Raw genomic sequence first — 19,652 nt, 5'->3', positions numbered from 1 at the left:
CGAAAATCGAATCGAACTGTGACTTTAGAACCAAAAATGTAATCGAATCGAGGATTTGGAAGATCGTGACACCCTTAAATAACAAAAAACAATACATTTGATAAATATAACAATAATAATAATGATAATATTAATTATAATAATAAGTTAGTAAGTAATTAAATAAGATATATTAATTTACATTAACCATTTCTTATGGTGTGTAGGGTGTATACATATTTTACAGCTAGTCTAGATGTCAATTAGTCCTCTCCGAGTATATGGTAAAGGTTTTCTGAGTCATTTAAATTAAAAAAATGAAATGATCAATGTTTCAAATTGGGATAAAAATATTTCTCTAGTCGTAGTGTATTTGGGGCAAAACAGAAGGAAGTGTGTTTCATCCTCTATTTGGATTGTGTCATACTGTTTACATAATCTCTGTTCTTTAGGAGTCCAGGATTTTTTATGTCTGCCCTTTTCTATTTCTAAGTCATGATCACAGAGGCGATATTTAGAAAATTTATAAAAAAACATTTAAATAAATTTATTTCTCTCTTTCTTTCTCTCTCTCTCTCTCTCTCTCTCTCTCTCTCTCTCTCTCTCTCTCTCTCTCTCTCTCTATATATATATATATATATATATATATATATATATATATATATATATATATATATTTAAACAAAATAATGTTCAAATTTTATGTATTTGTTTCAAAGAAAAATAATCATGACTTCATCTCCACTTCATTTTGAGCAAGGAAAAACCCTAACTTTGAATCTTCTGTCTTGTTAATAAAAAAGCACGCCAGCATGTAACCACAACAGGATGTAGACGTGACTCATACTGTTAAAAGCGAACCCTTTTTGCTGTTTGCAAATGCTGTTTGGTATTGTAGAGTGCATATGGTGATAGCAAGTTAAATGTTTTTATGAAGATTGGTTTGTACTGTATGTATTCACCATGTTACTGTTAAATGTATAATATCTGAAAGCTTAAAGTTCTAGAATGATGTCATTTGCAGAGGAAGCGCAGATGCAAAGGCAAGTCAACTATTGGTGGTGCCATGTTTTTCATCCCCTCCTTTGTGTGCTTAACCGTGCTGGCACTATGCTTCTAGCAGATGTTCCATCCTGTTGTGGTTACACTTACACTCTCCTAGAAGCATAGTGTCAGCACGGTTAAGCACAGCGAGGAGGGAATGAATAAACACATAAGATTACGTGAGTTTAAGATTTTTTTAAAGTAGTTATTGCAGTTGTTTGAAATATATGTACACAGTAATGGACATTTGAAGAATCAATTTTTAAGTTTCAAAGCAAATCAAAGTTTAAAACTGTTGAATGCGCTTTAAAAGAGTATTTGGATTGATAAAGCTCTTGATTGCAGCTCCATTCTCTATGTGTGGATGTGCCATGTGAATGCTGTGAGAAACAACGCTGCAAGGAATGAATTACTGAGACTGCAGATTAAGAAATTAGTTTGGAAGATTTCAAAGCTGCTCATTTTCAAATACTTTTTGAGGACAATTCGGGTGTGGAACACTGACTATGAGTGAGTATCAAATAATATCCTATATTGCATTATAAAATTATCTGATATAAACATTACATTGATTTTATTGAAAACAGCATAAAGGGATAGTTCAGCTTGAAATGAAAACTTATTCATTAACTCACCCAGTGATTATAAACCTTTATACGTTTTTTCTTCTGTTGAACACAAAAGAAAACATGAAGACACCTGCAAACCTGTTAATATTGACTTCCATAGTGGGCAAAATCAAATACCATAGAAGACAATGGTTACGGGTTTTGAGGTTTCTTTAAAATATCATCATTTGTGTTCAACAGATGAAAGAAAGTCAAACAGGTTTGGAGCAAGTGAATCGTGAGGAAATGATGACAGAATTTTTATTTTGGGGTGAACTATACCTTTAAGGTGATACAACAGGGCAACTTTTTGAGCAATGTTGAGGGAAAAATTTGGAGAGCTGTGTTTATTGGATACTGTCCCCTTGAGAACAACAACATAGGCAACAAAATTTTATTTGGATCCGGTTGCCCTAATTAGTTACCCTGTGTCTAACCTGGTTATCCTTACAGCATCACTGCCCAGAGCAACATTGCTTGCTCTCTAAGTTGCCCTGCTTCATCACCTTTAGTTTTTAGAGACATGAATACGAAGTTTTTCGTGACTCGTGTGTTTACATTATCTTAATAAGCAAGGACTTAATATCAATCTCCACGTAATTTTTGGCATCCTTTGACTTTCGCAGTAAGAGCTGAAGAGAGTATGGTTGGATATCAATAAAATGTTAGTGATTCAGATTCCGATTCCGATTTTTAATCTGGTTGTGGACTGATTTCTGAATGATTCCCAGTTTTGATTCCAATGTACTGTAGTAAATAAAAGGCCCTATTCGTGAAATTCAGATGCATTTTGATAAATATAATTCCTTCAGGACCAGGACAAAGAAGACACCATACTAGTGCAATTTTTACAATTTACGAGAAAAAGAATCTTATTAAAAGTACCAGATCAATTAATTATGAGTTATGAATACTTTATACATGACAATATTCATAATTTTAAAAAAATAGATAATTAAGGCGGTTCATTCTGCTGTGGCGAGCCCAGATTAATAAAGGTACTAAATGAAAACGAATGAATGAAATACTTTTTTTTTTAATTTCCAAAATTGTAGGCCTAAAAACTCAGTTTTTACATTGTACACATAAATATGCTTTTGCTTTTACAAAAAATACAAAAACTAAAATTATAGAACATCGAACATTGGTTGGCATTTCTGTGTGGAGTTTGCATGTTATTTCTGTGTTAGTGTGGGTTTCTTCCTGGTGCTCTAGTTTTCCCTACAGTCCAAAAACATGTGCTATAGGTGAATTGGCCGTAGAGTTTAAGTGTGTATGTAAATGTGAGAGTGTATGTGTTTCGCAGTACTGTATTGCGGCTGCTGGACAACATCCACTGCGTGAAAACATATGTTAAAATGGTTAGTGTTTCATTGCACTGTGGCGACCCCTGAAAAATAAGGGACTAAGCTGAAGGAAAATGAAGGACAATTAATGAATGATTAAAAACATTGTGCAACGGATAAGGAACTCATTGCGCAAAAAAAAAAAAATAATAATAATAATCCAACACATGCAACTCCATCTTCCGTTGTTTTCAAGGCTAAATTTGTCTGTGAATACTGCTTTGAATAGAAAAAAAATATTAAAAGCACATTAAAGACTATACACATTATATAAAACATTCACAAAGCTGTATCTTATGAAAAACATCAATAGATGGCGCAGCATGAGCTTCAGTTTGAAGAGAAAGAAGCAGACCTAAAATGTAATTTGCAGTCAAATATGCATTTAATTTTGCAAAAAAAAAAAAAAGATTAAACATTTTGCTATTGGTAAGAGAACAACAACTACATTATACATTTCTTCTCAACTCCAACTTTAAATCTGTCTCTCCAGAACACTTCAGCAGTGTATCCCGCCCAATTTATGAATGAGCAGAGAGAATGCAGTGTTTAGTTTCACCTCAAGATACGAACAAAAATCAGCCCTGCAGCTGCTCAGCCACATGATCAAATAAAGTTAAACTAAAATCCACAACACTTGTTGTTTGGACCAAAGATGAAAGGAGTCAAGTTTAATTTTTGACTGTTTTAAGTTGAGATTACTAGAAAAGATAATTTGATTTAACAAAAAAAAAATAATAATAAATAAATAAGGGAGGATTTTTTTTACAGTTTAATAATGGCAGCTACAAAAGTATCTTAGGTGATGTTAATTTCTAAGTTAATGCCTAATAGCACATTAAAATCAGAAGTTAACAACTAAAAAAATTCTGTTGTATTTTTCTTATTAACTAACAAATAATTATAATATGTCTGTTTCTCACTGTTCACTTTTCATTCTGTTTAATTATATATTAAATTATAAATTAAGATGTTTACTAACAAGACATTATAGTAAACTGTTACAGTACCTATTGTACTTTATCATTTTTAGCAGTTTAATTTGTTTAAAACATTTCTTTACACATCACAAGTACATTTGTGGGCACAATTATTAGCCCACTTGAGAATTTTTTTTTTATATATTTCTCGTGCTGTTCAAGAGAGCAAAGAACTTTTCATAGTATTTCCTTCAATTTTTTTTTTGTTGATGTTGTTGATGGAGAAGGTCGTAATTATTTTAGTTCAGCTAGAATAAAAGCAGTTTTTACATTTTATTTAAAAACATTAAGGTTTTTCTATAAACAAACCAATTATCCAATAACTTCCTTAATTATCCTAACTTTGCAAGTTAATCTAATTAACCTACTGTAGTTAAGCCTTTAAATTGCAGTTGAAGTTAAATAGTAACATCTTGGAAAATATCTAGTAAAAAATCATGTACTGTCATCATGGCAAAGATAAAAGAATTTAGTTATAAGAAGGTAGTTACTATAATGTTTAGAAATGTGTACTATAGTGTTTTTTTTTTAAATCTTCTCTTCGTTAAACCGAATTTGGGAAATAATTTTAAAACAATTCAAATTTAGGAGGGCTAACATACAATATACAACATCCTTTGGTTATTTTACCCTAAAGTAGCCTTATTTGCAGTTTAAATCATTATTGTGATAATAATGCATATTGTGATAAAAGCTTCAGCAATTAATCACAACAAGTACACTTCCCACATACGTAGGAAACATAATAAGTGGTGTTAAACTTGGAAAATAAGGAAAAACATAATTGTTGTAATCTCACTGGAAAAAAGTTGTGGCTAATCAAATGCTGCTGGGTGTGTGCCTGTCAATGACCCTTTGAGTGATGTCAAGGTAGTGGTTTTGATAAGATTGGGCTGTTCTTCAGTGGGATGTTACCCTAATTGGATTTACATGAGAATAAGGAAATAATGTTTGAGGCTATTATTCAGCTATGCTTAGGTATATATAGATTTACTATATATGGCACCTTCAAAAAAACCATGGTTCACCATAACCTAAATAATTCAGGGAGCTATGGGAACCTTGTAAATCAATATATAATGGATTCATTTATGGTATACTACTACTACTACAAAAAAAAAAAAAAAAAAAAAAATATATATATATATATATATATATATATATATATATATATATATATATATATATATATATATATATATAAATAAATAAAACTACCCGATAAATTACAAGTAATTTGGAGCTAAAATTTTGTGTGGACATTCTTAAAACTTTACACTGCTGATGATCTTAAATATGAAATGTAGGCTTAATAAAAAAATCTAATCAATTAAATCAAATCAAACAAACAAAAACCATACATAATTATTACTTGGATATCAACCTTGACAGCACTCATAAATGCAAAGAGCCTTTAGGTGATATTAATTAATTCATGAAAGATTTTCAAAACTGTCATTGCTACATAAAAATAATGAAAAGATTTCAATATTTGTTTACAAAAACTATTTAAACAAAGCAATTGTCAAAGGCAAAAATCTGTTTACAAAATAAGTAGAATTTGATATATATGTTGATAAATAAATGTGTGCTTAAAGAATATTCTTACCTTTTGAAGAGTGGAGGGTTCATCTGCACCTTTACCATTTTTTTCTTCAGCTAAAATCTCTCGCAGATGTTCATTTACCTATAAAATATAAAATGTAAAATAAACAAATGGAATCAAACCAATTAACACAATTTTCAATATGTATTTTTAATCAGTTTTTATTCACACCAGACTCGTGGTAAAAAAGTGGATTTCTTAATATTTAAGGACTGTACAACATTATTTTACAACCTTTTTAAAACAATGTGGCAGAAGAAATGTGGACTTTTTTGACACTTTAACCAATCAAACACAAAAATCTAAAAAAAAAAAAAAAAAAAATCTATGTTAAAATAAGTTCAGTAAGTGAAATTGTCTTCTGTTATCTAGATTGTAGGTATATGGCTAAGGTAAGTTCAAAAACTGTCCATACTGACCATATTTGGATCAATCGTGAATATTAATGAACTTGGCTCTAGCATGCAGCTTTATAACAATCGCATGATGCATGCATAGGCAAAAATATAATGCTTAATTTGTCCAAAAACTTAAACATAAAAAAGTTAAATATAAATTTAAAAATAACTAAGGGAAGAAAATGATCATTGTTGCCTCACTAGGAAATGTTGTGGCTCATCAAACAGAGCCTGACGCGTGCATATTAATGTTCCAACAGCAACATATCAGTCTTTGTTTTGGCTAGTGATCCCCTCCTGATGCGGCTGCTCATCAGGTCCAGATAACGTAGAACATGACCTAACACCAAGTATGTGCAAATGATGAGGGCATGCTCCGTGAGTCATGCAACAGTCTGTTTTGTGTTTTGACTGGTGTTCTCTGTCTACGGGAGTTTTACACTCATGGATTTTACATGAGAACAAAAAAACAATGGTATCTGAGACTTATGGTTTGCCCATTTCCATATACTGATCTAATATTATTAAACTAAGCCTTTATACCCAGATTTTTCTATAGGGCAACTTTAAAAGATTTAATGGATATTATCACAAGTACTCAATAAGAAAATTCCTAGACAAAGAATTTGTTAAAATGTACCACTTTCTGAGACAAATTGCCTAAAGTAACTTCTGGACAACAGGAGATCAATTCACACTTAATAGGGGCTGTTGATTACAGATGAAAAAGCACATAACTATGCTTGACCACAGTGTTGCAGCAAGAGCCTCTGGTGATAAAACTGAATTACATTGAGTGGATGTAAATATATATTTTTCTAATTGCAGGTGATGGAGTGATGAGGAAAAAAAAATCATAAAAGGGATGAAGGAAAAAGTTTTCATCTGAACATTATAGTGGTTAGACATTCCAAGAAAGGTAAGATCAAAAATGAACAGACAATTAATGTATACCATTAAATAAATACATTATGTGAATGCTATTTTTCATGACATGAGTTGAAATCCAACCTGTTGCAGACCACCATTCTAGATTCGGCATCGTGGATTATTTTGATAAAACTAATAATTCACGCAAAATATTATTTCAATCAGCTCAATTTCCTTTTTTATTTTTTATGTAATATTATAAAACCAAATGATGGAAAAGCTCAAATAAATATGCTTTATTACTGTATGTGCAAACTACATTTGTTTTTTACAGTCTGGCCAAAAACTTCACTGTTTGAATATAAATATGCAAATGCTTAAGAGTTTATAAATGGGTTTTATTGACAAGTAGGCAAGGGAGACAGACTGCTGTTCACACCTATCATTAAAGGATTAGTTCACCCAAAAATCAGCCCATGATTTAATCACCTTGAAAGCATCCTACACTGTAAAAAAAATATTGTATGATCAATTAGTCTTGACAACATATGTAAACTAAGTTAATCATGCTCTAACCTAATTTTATGAGTTACACACGCTGTTTTACATCAGTTTAACATAATAAAAGTTCAATGGATTAAAAAGGATACTTTCATTTAGCTTAAAAATTTAAGGCAACCACGATTTTTAACAGTGTAGGTGTTAGGGCTGTGTATTGGGAAGGGCCTCATGATATGATACATATCTCGATACATGGGTCACGATACAATATATCACACAATATATTGCAATACAATAAATATTGTGATATATTGCAATAGTTTGTATTAGTATGTGTGTCATATTATATTGACAACTTGATCAAATCAGCAGACAAATTAAAATTCCAATTCCAATTAATTTTCTATCCATTTCAATTCATTAGAACTGCACAGTGTGATTAAACAGTGAACTCACTCAAAAATGTATTAAATGCATATTGCTATTAAACACTTAACTAAAATGTATATGCCACTAAAGTCACATATAAATTAAAAAAACAATTTAAAAACTAAAGCAAGTAAAAAAAAAATTAAAATGCATCAAGTAAACATAAAACTGGAACACAGTGCTCTAATACGCGATAAACTATTAGACATTGACAGTGCTACTGACAGCATCGTGAACATTTTGCTGTGAAAACTGGTCGCACATAGATAAATTGATGGCATGCACGAAACATTTTGCATGCAACATGCCGGCCAGCTGTGCTGCTACGGTCATGTTTGACGCGTTGTCTGTTACAACGACAGGTCCTTCCATTTTATGTCCCATTTCTCATATGCAGTTTTCAGTAACTTTGCAATGTTAGTTGAGGTAGACGAACGCGTGTAGTTTGAAGCAGTGTAGTTTGCTTCAAGAGATTTTGGTTGAGGTCGCAGAACAGCTAATTCATCTTCGTGGTGTCTTGTTAAGTGATGATGCAAGTTCGTAGTTCCTGAATATTTTAAGATAGATTTGCAAAGCTTACAAATGGCATTTTTGTCTAATTCAGTACACTGGTATAGTGTTAAAACCAAAGTAGAGCCACACGTCAGCTCTAAAAGCTGGAGGCGCCTTTATATTTTCAACCATGCTCACTCTTGCTTACCGATATGTCTGATACCATACTACTTAGCGTTTTGTTAATAGCGAGTTACCAACATCTACTGGAGCAGAGGAGGAGGTTGTTCGGCCCAACTTGAATCGATACTTCAGGTTGGACTATCGATACACTATTGTGAAAGGAATTATCGCGATAGTTAGATATATCGATATTTATATATAGATATAGGTGTAAATGACAAAAATCTCATTCTGGACATTCTGCTTATTACACATGTTAATACCAGGTGTAAACAGGGCCTAAAATATCTTGAGATGTGCTGGAGGAGACAATGGACACTAGGGTTGGGCGATGCTGACCAATTTGGCATTGTATGATGTCTAATGTGAAACATCGCGATGGATGATGGCATCGTCGTCATAGGCAGGGGTGGGAGTGGTTGATGTTGTTAATTATCAATTAATAACTAACAAATTAATTAATGGTAGTCTACCGTTTTCACTACCTGACCCACATGGTCTTTGCTTTACACATAACAAACCATAAATAAATAAAGTTACACACAAATTACCACCTGTCAATCACTTTTTTTCCGCGGGACTCTGGCATGAATAGGCAGTGATCAGTATCGGTATAATGGCTTTTTCCCACAGCTGGTGGAGGAGACAAGAGTTCACTGTAATTTGTATTGTGATTGATGATAACCTCCTTATTTTATTATTATTATGAGAAAATAATAACAAGTAAAGACGCTAGGGCTCGTATCGCATATACGCCCGAAGCTTTATCTCTACGACCTCAAACTATATTTGGAAGCATTTCTGCGAGTACATACATTTTCACTGTTTTCACTGCAAAATCCTCACCGCGTACGCGGATTTAGGAGACATTTATGCAGAATGCATCTTTGCACCTAAAAAACACCAAACGCAGAGCTCAGGAACAGATTAAAACAGTTGTTATGTGAACTTGCTGAAGTAAAAAAAAGCCTGCAATGCTTGCCCCGCCTTTGTGCTCTTCTTATTGGCCCACTGCTCTAGAACTGAACATGACTGATTGGTTAATATCAGCTGTCAATCACTCAATCAATGCCTTCTGCCTTCAGATGACAGGAGCTACAACCGCGAAAATGTGAAATGCTGAAGATGAGAGAATGAAAATAACACTGACAGATTTTGTTTTAGAAAACACCTAAAGTTACTAATAAAGGCACATTTAGTAAAGTCTGTGGAACAGGGTTTGCAGGTAACTGCGTTTGAAACTAAATCTATACATTTTAAGCGAAAGAGGTACTGAACACAACTCATGAAAAGACCGTTATTGCTATTACAAATAATAAGTTATATATCAATATAAATGTAGGGCAGGGCGATGGATAGCGATGCCGGCTCAGCATTGTGAAGTTTGTCAGCCATCGGCGATGGACGATGGCATCGTCTATCGGCCCAACCCTAGTGGACACCCAGAGATTGAGGAAAATGAAAGCTCTCCCATGTTTAGTATAAGATCATGGCCAAAAAAAGGCAACTGTACACAGAAATAAACTTTGCAACATTGCATAAAGTTTTCAGAACAATACCATGAAAAATCCACAATATAATAAAAGTTAAAGATTTTCCTTGAGATGCTTACAATGCACTTTAACTTTAAAAGTGCAATAAAAGATCTTTAAAAATGCTAAAGTTAGTCTATTAGCACCAAAAACCTACATCCCACCCTGCAAATCAGGATTAGGGCTGTGCAATTAATCGAAAATCCAGTTTTGATTTCGATTTTGGCTTCTAACGATTATGAAAAACCATTAATCAAGATTATTCCATCATATACTGCCTGCTTTCCAGTTCCACTTGAAATTCCTAAAAGCATGCTGTAACCGTAACGTTTGCAGCACGGGATGCGCATCATTCATTGATGTACGTTCGAATCATTCATATTTTTTAAAAGCGCGAAAAAGAGCATGTTGGTGTGTGTGTGTGTGTGCCGCACTTAGCCTCGAACAGGCTCGGAGACGAGCAGAGCACACACATCTAACGCCATCTTAATGTGAGCGCTTTAATGGTCAAATACATGCACATTTGTGTCAGAGCGCAGTGGTTAGTGATTATTCATATTAACCCTCATTTATGTAATAAACAAACAAGTTGAGAATCAAAAGACACGTAAAAGTGAAACCATATATCAGAGCCGCATTATTCTTAAAGTGAAAGCATGCAATATTCCTGCTGCTGACTGTTTTTATTATTAATCAAACAACAAAAATCCCTCACGGCTCTTGACTAAAGGACTTTTGTAGCTAAAGCTTTTTCTTACAGTGAAGATGCTTAAAGCACAGTTTAAACATAACAGATTTAATAACTCATTTCTAATTACTGATTTATTTTATCTTTGCAATGATGACGGCACATAATATTTTACTAGATGTTTTTCAAGATACTAGTATTCAGCTTTAAGTGACATTTAAAGGCTTAATTAGGGTAATTAGGCAAGTCATTGTATAACAGTAGTTTCTTTTGCAGACAATCAAAACTATATATTGCTTTAGTGGGCTAATAATATTGAGCTATTAAAATGGGTTTCAAAATATTTAAACCTGCTTTTATTCTAGCTGAAATAAAACAAATAACATTTTCTCCAGGAGAAAAAATATTATAGAAAATACTGTGAAAAATTATCTGTAAAACATATTTTGGGAAATATTTATATTTAAAAAAAATTCACAGAAGGAGAATAATTTTGACTTCAACTGATAATGACCAAAATAATCGTGATTATGATTTTTCCCATAATCGAGCAGCTCTAATCAGCATCCAAAGCTATGCCTCCTGAATGCATAAATGTGTACTAATATATATTTCATGTAGCATTCACCCAAGAAAAAAACTTGACTTAATCCTTCCTGCACGAACAGGGTGTGCAGATGTATACAATTCCATATTTTGATGGGCAGGTTGGTCAGGATGACAGAACATTTTGATTGGACAAACTTTTCTTGGTCCTACACCTTCCACAAAATATTAAAATACATATAAATTTATTTGGACAACTTATTTTAATGATTGTTTTTACAATGTGAAGAAACTTTCGACCAAAGAAAAAAATTGTTTCTGAAAACATCCACCTATTTCACTTTTGATATAGCACACCTTAAAGACATTCAAATGTGTTCAATTTGTGTGTAAAAATGAAGCCCTTTTTATAATTTCAGGTTGATAAATATTTGCATTGTCATCCTAGAATAAGGCTAGGGTTTGTGTATTGTTTTAGGCAGAATTAAAAAAAAAATCCTTCACAAACATAAAAAGCCAAAAACAAATTAATCACTGCAATCCAATTATATACTCTTAAGAATTTACATTATTCCAAACAAGTGTTTTGGTCAGGCAGTGCATATTGCAATTGATTAATTCAATGTATTTATTTATCATTTCAGTGGTGACAATGAGTCAAAAGAAAACATTGCCTCATCGAGTAGAGGAGTGGACAAAACAGCAAGTTCGTTACTGGTTAACTGAAATAATAAAAGTAGGAAAACAATATGCAGACAAGTTATATGATGAAGCCGTATCAGGGGAATCACTAATTTGCTTTCAACCCAGTGATCTGCATTATCTTGGAATTAAGTATGGTGACGCGGTTATTATTATCAAACATTTAGATAAATATAGAAAGCATGATGACCCAGACTTTACATCTCCCGAAAATTCCCAAACAGAAGAAGAGGACATGCTGGACAAAAATGAGAAAATCCAAGACACTTCAACAGATCGAACAAAAACATCCAAACACAGAGCTAAAAAAAATAAAAAAACATCAAGCAAAACAAAAAAAACCACAAACACTCAAGCACTAAATTTGAATCAAGATTCAATGGATATTTTAACAAGTACTCAAAAAGATGATTCCAAGCCAAAAAATGCATCAAATCTGATCACGTCCCAAGACAAAACGCCTATGGAATCTTCTAGCCAACAGGATGCCACCTCAACCTTTAAAGAAAACAAAACAAGAGAGCCCCCTGATCTTAAAACACTGGTGATCAATGCAGACAAGAAAGAAAAAGTTGGACAACACTCATGTAGTCTCTATCCATTTGATCAGAGCTCTGCTTCTCATCGATACATTCAAAACTACACTTTACCACCAGAGACTGGACCCGGTAATTTGATTGATCCAGTTCATGAGTATAAGTTTATGGGCAGAACAGATGATATGACTGTGATGAAGAAAAAGTTCAATAAAGAGGTGTTTCGCTTTGCTGCTGGCTGCATGAACAGCCGCACTAATGGAACCATCCACTTTGGTGTAGCTGACTCTAAAGATTCACAATATGTTCATGGAGAGATTATTGGGGTCAGTGTTAATAACAAGGACACCATCATTGATCACTTTAATCTGGGCATTAAACACTACTTTGAAGAACATTCAGAAAAAGCAAAGGCGTGCATCAGACAACCACGCTTTGTAGAAGTTCTCTGTCCTGACAGTACTCTATCTGGAAAATATATCATAGAGGTCGATGTTGTTCCATCCCACAGCATAGTTGATGGAAAACTATTTTACATCCAGACTCTGGATGAAGAAAATCAATGGAAAAAGAGCAAAGGAAAGTCACTATTCATCAGAGATGGTGCAGCAACCAGAGATATCAATAAAATGGGTAATCAAAAAGACATGCATTATGAATTGACACGAATAAATGAACAAGTAAATATTCTAGACATAAGGAGAAAAAGGGCGGAAAAGAAGCCTGGGAGCAAAGAAACATCAAATCAAGGAGAAAAGTTGAAGAAACTGTTGACATGTGGAGGAAACAGACTGGATCATTATGATTACTATGTCATCGTAACAAATAAAAGTCACCCTGAACAACTCCAGCACCTTGAGTTTATGACAACCTTAAAATTGTTCTGTGTGCTGGACTATGATTCTATCTCTGAAGTTAGTGGATCCTGCTACAATTACAGAAAAATTAGAGTTGCAAACCTTCACACACCAAGTCAGTTCCATGGGGACCCAGGAACAGTTGTGAAAAATCTCAACTTGTACAAACAAACAAGCTGGGTATTCTGTAACGGCAGAGAAGATCTCAAGAAAGCATCTGACAAACCACTCAATCCAAGTGAATGGTTGATACATAAAGCAGGAGAAGTTCAAAACATGATCTCATTTCACTGCAACCCAGACACTCTTCCTAGAGGACGATTCTTAGTCATATTTCTTCTCCTCTCCACCGTTGAGGCCATGAATGACCCAATTTTTGACACTTTCATGTCATTTTATAAAAACCTTGGTGGTACAGAAAACATATTAACCATTTGCACTTCAGATGTTTCCTTTAAAAAATGGAGGGATTTTATTCAAGCCAGATGTGAACATGACATCAGTCAACAAAGCATATATGATCTGGAGCTCAGTGAAATCAATGGGACGATACTGAAACTGGGACAGAACAAGCAACATGCACAGAGAATTCTTCCATCTGCAGAGGGCAGTTCAGTTATTCTCCAACAGAAAGATGAAGACCTCATGGCTTCTCTTGAAGTCCTTTGTGAAAATGAGTGTGAGAATGTATTTGATGAGAACAGTTTGGAATTTCAGGAATTCCAAATTAAAACAGAAGCTGAATTCTACAGAGGTGACAAAGTCAAATGGTGGAATTTTTACTTCTCAGAAAAAAATGCAGCAAAACCATTCATACAACGGGACAAATTTGATCAACTCAAACGTATAATTGAGTCTAAAACCAAAAATCCAGCAAGCACATGTGTTATGGTGAACCTTTTCCATCATCCTGGTTGTGGGGGAACCACTTTAGCCATGCATGTAATGTGGAATCTGAGAAAATATTTCCGTTGTGCTGTTCTGAAAGACAACACAGTTTCTAAACTTGACATAGCACAACAAGTTGCCTACTTGGTATTGTGTGGAAAGAACGAGACTTCACATCCAACGCCAGTACTTTTATTAGTAGATGACTCTGAAGAGACGGAAAATACAGTGGAACTTCAACACTGCACAAGGAAAACACTTGAGGACATCTCTCCAAATGCACTCGTAATTGTTCTAAATTGCTTGCGATCAAACACCCCAAAGGTGAGATACTCAAATAGTGTCATTGAGAGTCAGTTTATCACAGCAACACTATCTAAAGAAGAAATGAATGCATTTGAGACAAAACTAAAGGAACTGCAAGAAACACATGAAAAACCAGAAAATTTTTACAGTTTCATGATCATGAAATCAAACTTCAGTCAGGAGTATGTCACCAATGTAGCTCGTAATATTCTCAAAGACACTGACATTGAAAAAAAACAAGCACAACTCCTCTCAATCCTGGCATTACTGAACTCTTATGTGGCTGAATCAGCCATTTCTGTGTCACTCTGTGAGGAATTTCTGGGCATTCAAAAAAAATTATGGGGGAAAAAAACAGTTTTGGATGAAATGGAACCACAGTCATGCTTGCTAATTGAGTTTGAAGCTGAAGAAGGTGGAGTGTACAAAGCAATCCGCTTTGTTCATCAACGAATTGCAACACAGTGTGTCAAGGAGCTAGAGGAGAGACATGAAATCCCAAGATCTGACATAGTGCACAACTTGCTGCATTGTGACATGTTCTTTAAAACTGGAATAGGAAAAGACAACCTCATGCAGTTAGTAAAAACTATGCTAATTACTCGACAACGCAAGACAGAAGGTGACGAGAAAGACACACTTTTCTCACCTTTGATTGAGGACATATATACACAGAATGATTGTCAACGAAAGATCCAAGACATCTTTACAGAGGCATCAAGACGATTTGATAATGATTTTGTAATTCCTCAAGCTTTGGCAAGACATTTCTATCTGCAAGCAAAGAACTTTTCTCAAGCAAAGGATTGGGCAAACAAAGCTAAAAACATCAAAGAGAATTCATACACTCTTGATACAGTTGGGCAGGTCTACAGAAGTGAGCTAAAACACCAAATTGATTGCAACAAGCAAGACAAATTCACCCTCACACCAGATGACCTACAAGAATATCTGAATCTAGCTGATGCAGCAATAAAAGCTTTTCAAAAAGCCCAAATCTTGGCTAAGATAGACGAAACACCTAATCTGGAAGAGACACTTCATAGGAAACCAAACACCTACAACATATCTGGATACATGAGCGAGATTGACACTGCAATGATAGTCTTTGACATTGTTTGGGGCCTGCCGTTGTTTAATGAAGGGGATTCAATGAAAAATTATTATATTCAGCAGTTCTTCAGAGGTAAAATATTTATAGTTAACATTCCAATAGTCCAAAATGACACCAACAAAAGGCTGGTTGATATTCTTAAGAAGTATGAACCATTCCTTGTGTCTTTGAAGATGCAAGTAGACAAAGCCTTTAGTTTCCTAGAAGATTTTTTTACTTACACAAGAGAAAAAGTCATTGTTGACAAAGAAAAGCAGTTTAAGAACCGGGAAAAGCTATCTGATCACTTCAAAAAATATATCTCCCTGTTTTGCCCTTCACAAAAGGAGAGACTAAACGAGAAACAGAGTAAACCGAAACTCAGCATGAACATGGAAATTGAAGAATATCGTACATTCTTGTTGGAAAATAGGGCAAACAACTTCCCAAGAATTCTTCAGTTTCTGGAATTCAGAAAAAACATGATCGAGGATATTGTTGAGAAACACTCATTTATCTATAAGAATTGCATAACCAAGACTCTCAGGGACAAAACAAACCATTTGCTTGCACACATAATTCTCAAGCTGAATAAACCAAGTTCACGATTTGCAAAAACCCAAACAGAACTCATTGATCTTCTGAAGGAACTTTTGCAAGAAGCTGGAACACAGCATCCACATCCAGAGCCTTACTTCCTTGCTGTATTGTTGCTGTGGCCAGGAAAACATGTCACTGACCGCCGAATAACTACATATGTGGAAACCCAAAAAAAATCCTCTAGAAAGCAATTCTCACACATTTTTAGAGTCAGAAACCCAATCGCCTACTTCTATCTAGGAAAATCTGATGCAATTGAACGACTAGTTCCCAAAGCCAGCCTTGACATCGACTTTGTTAATGTGCGAGATCGTAATGTTCTATGGCAAACTGCGGACATTTTCAAGGAGCAGGCTATAAAAGACAAACTTCTCAGGGTTAATGGCATAATGGAGCAGGGTGAGCTTTATGCTCAATATGGAAACCTCTGCATCCCTGTACGCCCCACATACCTTGGAGGACTCAGAGGTGGTCATAGCACAGAGAGGGTGACTTTCTACATTGGATTTGCTATTGATGGTCCACTTGCCTATGACATTCAATATGCAGACATGAGAGCTGATACATAATCAACTGTCAGTCATCTACTGAGAAAAGAGACAGAGAGAAGAGTTTTTTTCTTACATTCTATATAAAACTATTTTTCTTTTTTTTTCTTTTACCATTTCTCCAAATGTATCAGGTGTGTTAGACATTTATTTTGAAAATATGTATACATTTATCAGCCTGATTTTTGGCATATCTTATATACTATTTATAGCAAAAACAGAGAGTCATAAGCAAATAACATTTGTCAGGTTGTCTAGTTAATAATTTGTATTATATCTGTATATACATGTATCTGTTTCCATAATTAGTTTCAGTGACATTTGTTTGATACTGAAGAACCAAAAAATCTAAGATAAATGGAAAAAATGGAATCCCAATCCCAAATGCAAGACAAAAATGGAATTTGAGATTTACAAGTTGAAATGTACTGTACAATAAATCAAAGTGTGAAAAAAAAGAGTTGCTCTTATTATTTGTTTTTTATCTACAGTGCTCACAATGCTTGATAACAATTATCTTTTAATTAGCCATATAAATACTCATCAGAAATAGGTGAAAATAATCAATGTGTGATGATATAAAAAGATCAAACCTTTACTGTATGAAAAGTGTTTTGAATGATATATTGAGGAGCCAGTTTTGTTTACCATACCTCACAAACATTTACATTTAGTCATTTAGACATATGGCTGCACTTCATCTTTAAACAAACACTGGGGCGGTATGACGCCATTCCTTTTCTTGCTCACCAGCTGACCGCCTTCCTTCATGTAGATGGCTTTTTTTGGTTTCTCTGGTAGCTTGACACATACATCGCGCACTTGAGACACAGAGGGGAATTGACAGCAACAACGGGAATGACCGGGGAAGAACGGTTCCAGAAAGCGGGTAAGACAAAAACAAAAGCCAAAAAATAAAATAAACAACAAATTAACAAGGTGAGAATGTGGTAAAATCAGAAAACGTGGTAAAAATTAGGCTGCCGTAAAGGCTTTTGTTTTCTGGATTGCTTTTGAAAACACTGCGGTTGGGTTTAGGGAAGAGGGTGGGCGAGTCAATCAGTGCTATTTAAAACGCTATTGGTTAGGTTTAGGGAAGAAAAAGGATGGGGGGATCGGTCGGTTGGTCGGTTGATCAGTCAGTCAGTCTACAGCGGCCTCTGGTGGATTTAAGTGAGAACATCAGGCATGAATGGCACTCGCGAGAGAAATTTGAGATCTAAAAAAGCATACACAGCGGCCTCTGGTGGATTCACAAAAAAAAAAAAAAAAAAAAATGCAAAACAGCTTACCTTCTTGGAAGAATTATGGTCTCTCCGGAAATGTATATAGGGGTACGTAACCAGAATGAGCCTGGGTTAGGGCTCTGCAATTAATCTAAAATCCGGTTTTGATTTTGATTTTGGCTTCTAACGATTATGAAAAACCATTAATCGAGATAAACGATTAATCCATCATTTACCTCCCCCTTTCCAGTTGTACACATTTGTTGCTCTGCAAAGCTCAGTTCCACGTGAAAATGACTAAAAGCATGTACTGTAATGTAAGTTTTGCAGCACGGGATGCGCATCATTCATATTTTTAAAAGCGCGAAAGAGCACATGCTGTTGTGTGTGTCCGTGCCGTGCTTAGCCTCGGACAGGCTCGGAGATGAGCAGAGAACACACATCTAATGCTATCTTAATGTGAGCGCTTTAATGGTCAAATACATGCACATTTGTGTCAGAGTGCAGTGGTTAGTGATTATTCATATTAACCCTCATTTGTGTAATAAACAAACAAGTTGAGAATCAAAAGACACGTAAAAGTGAAACCATATATCAGAGCCGCATTATTCTTAAAGTGAAAGCGTGCAATATTCTTGCTGCTGACTGTTTTTATTATTAATCAAACAACAAAAAACCCTCACGGCTCTTGACTTAAGGACTTTGTAGCTAAAGTTTTTTCTTACAGTGAAGATGCTTAAAGCACAGTTTAAACGGATTCATTTTATCTTTGCAATGATGACGGCACATAATATTTTACTAGATATTTTTCAAGCTGATATTTTGCAAAGAATTCACATACTTTTTTATTATTTGAATAATCATTTCAGATCAAATGTACAAGCAGTACAGTATATGACTTCTTGAACACTCCTAATAAACATAAATGTTGTTTGAGAGGATTCTCTAGAGGAAAAAATACTTTGCTCTCAACCAAAAGAAAAGGTAAATATTCAGCTTCAAGGCAATGCTGAAACTTCAAACAGCATGCATTCAACAGTCAGAAATAGATGAAACATACAAACAAAAAAACTTTTGAAATGAATCGTTATCAAGCCTGTCTTGATCCACAAGACAGTGAACAAAAAGACTGAAAAGACTGGAAAAGCTGACCCAGTCAAAAAGACAAAAAAGGTGGCACTGGAACTAAACAAGAGCAGAGAGACCCCAAGAGCAAGATGTTTTACAGAGAAGAACCACCTGCATGATGGTGTTTCCAATCATGTTGCTATAAACTGAACCTGCAGAAACACAAATGCAACTGACACACCCAAGCAGGAAACAAAACAGTGTAGACACAAACAAGGACTCGTTTCTACAGTATGTCATTTTTGAGGCTAATAATAATGAAGCTAATAATTCAGACTTATGTTGTAAGGTCTTTAAATAACATCTTTATACTACAAGGCTGTCAAATCAACATCCAAGTTTGACAAACTTACCTTTCAGTTATCAGTAGGTAAAAATATTGCTTAAACAAAGGCTTACTGCCCCAGAAAATCTTAATCCATGAGAGTTACTGTATAATACAAAGATATAAAAAATTTAATTGGCTAAATATGAAAGATTCTATGCATTAATTTTTTTTTTTGAGTTCTTTCTAGAAACACCAGTTGTTTGAAAGACAGAAATTTCAATACACGTCAGATTAATAA

The 19,652-nt window shown here is 34.4% G+C and overlaps 3 protein-coding genes across 15 annotated transcripts in view; 1 reads left to right on the top strand and 2 right to left on the bottom strand.

The window, feature by feature from the left end:
• Positions 1 to 19,652, bottom strand: part of klhl24a (kelch-like family member 24a) — an 802,375-nt gene that overhangs the window by 23,162 nt on the left and 759,561 nt on the right. The window lies entirely within an intron of this gene.
• Positions 1 to 19,652, bottom strand: part of camsap2b (calmodulin regulated spectrin-associated protein family, member 2b) — a 112,248-nt gene that overhangs the window by 47,271 nt on the left and 45,325 nt on the right. For all 13 annotated transcript variants that reach the window (XR_015478870.1, XR_015478873.1, XR_015478871.1 and 10 more), the window contains exon 4: positions 5,567 to 5,644. Coding sequence is in view for 8 of the 13 variants with exons in the window: in XM_087241284.1 (XP_087097410.1) it covers positions 5,567 to 5,644 (78 nt within the window). In the remaining 5 variants the exon portion in view is untranslated. The remainder of the gene's footprint in view (positions 1 to 5,566; positions 5,645 to 19,652) is intronic.
• On the top strand, positions 1,084 to 18,016 carry LOC147846479 (sterile alpha motif domain-containing protein 9-like). The gene is made up of 4 exons (XM_087241279.1): positions 1,084 to 1,202; positions 1,369 to 1,533; positions 6,790 to 6,880; positions 11,847 to 18,016. The coding sequence occupies exon 4, from the start codon at positions 11,855 to 11,857 to the stop codon at positions 16,751 to 16,753; it is 4,899 nt and encodes a 1,632-aa protein (XP_087097405.1). The 5' UTR covers positions 1,084 to 1,202; positions 1,369 to 1,533; positions 6,790 to 6,880; positions 11,847 to 11,854; the 3' UTR covers positions 16,754 to 18,016.

The sequence above is a fragment of the Danio rerio genome, chromosome 2 (assembly GCF_052040795.2).
Source record: "Danio rerio strain M-AB ecotype USA chromosome 2, GRCz13ab, whole genome shotgun sequence".
In the NCBI taxonomy this organism is placed as follows: domain Eukaryota; kingdom Metazoa; phylum Chordata; class Actinopteri; order Cypriniformes; family Danionidae; genus Danio; species Danio rerio.
The sequence above is the reverse complement of the archived record's forward strand: the minus strand, read 5'-3'. Positions and strand labels throughout refer to the sequence as shown.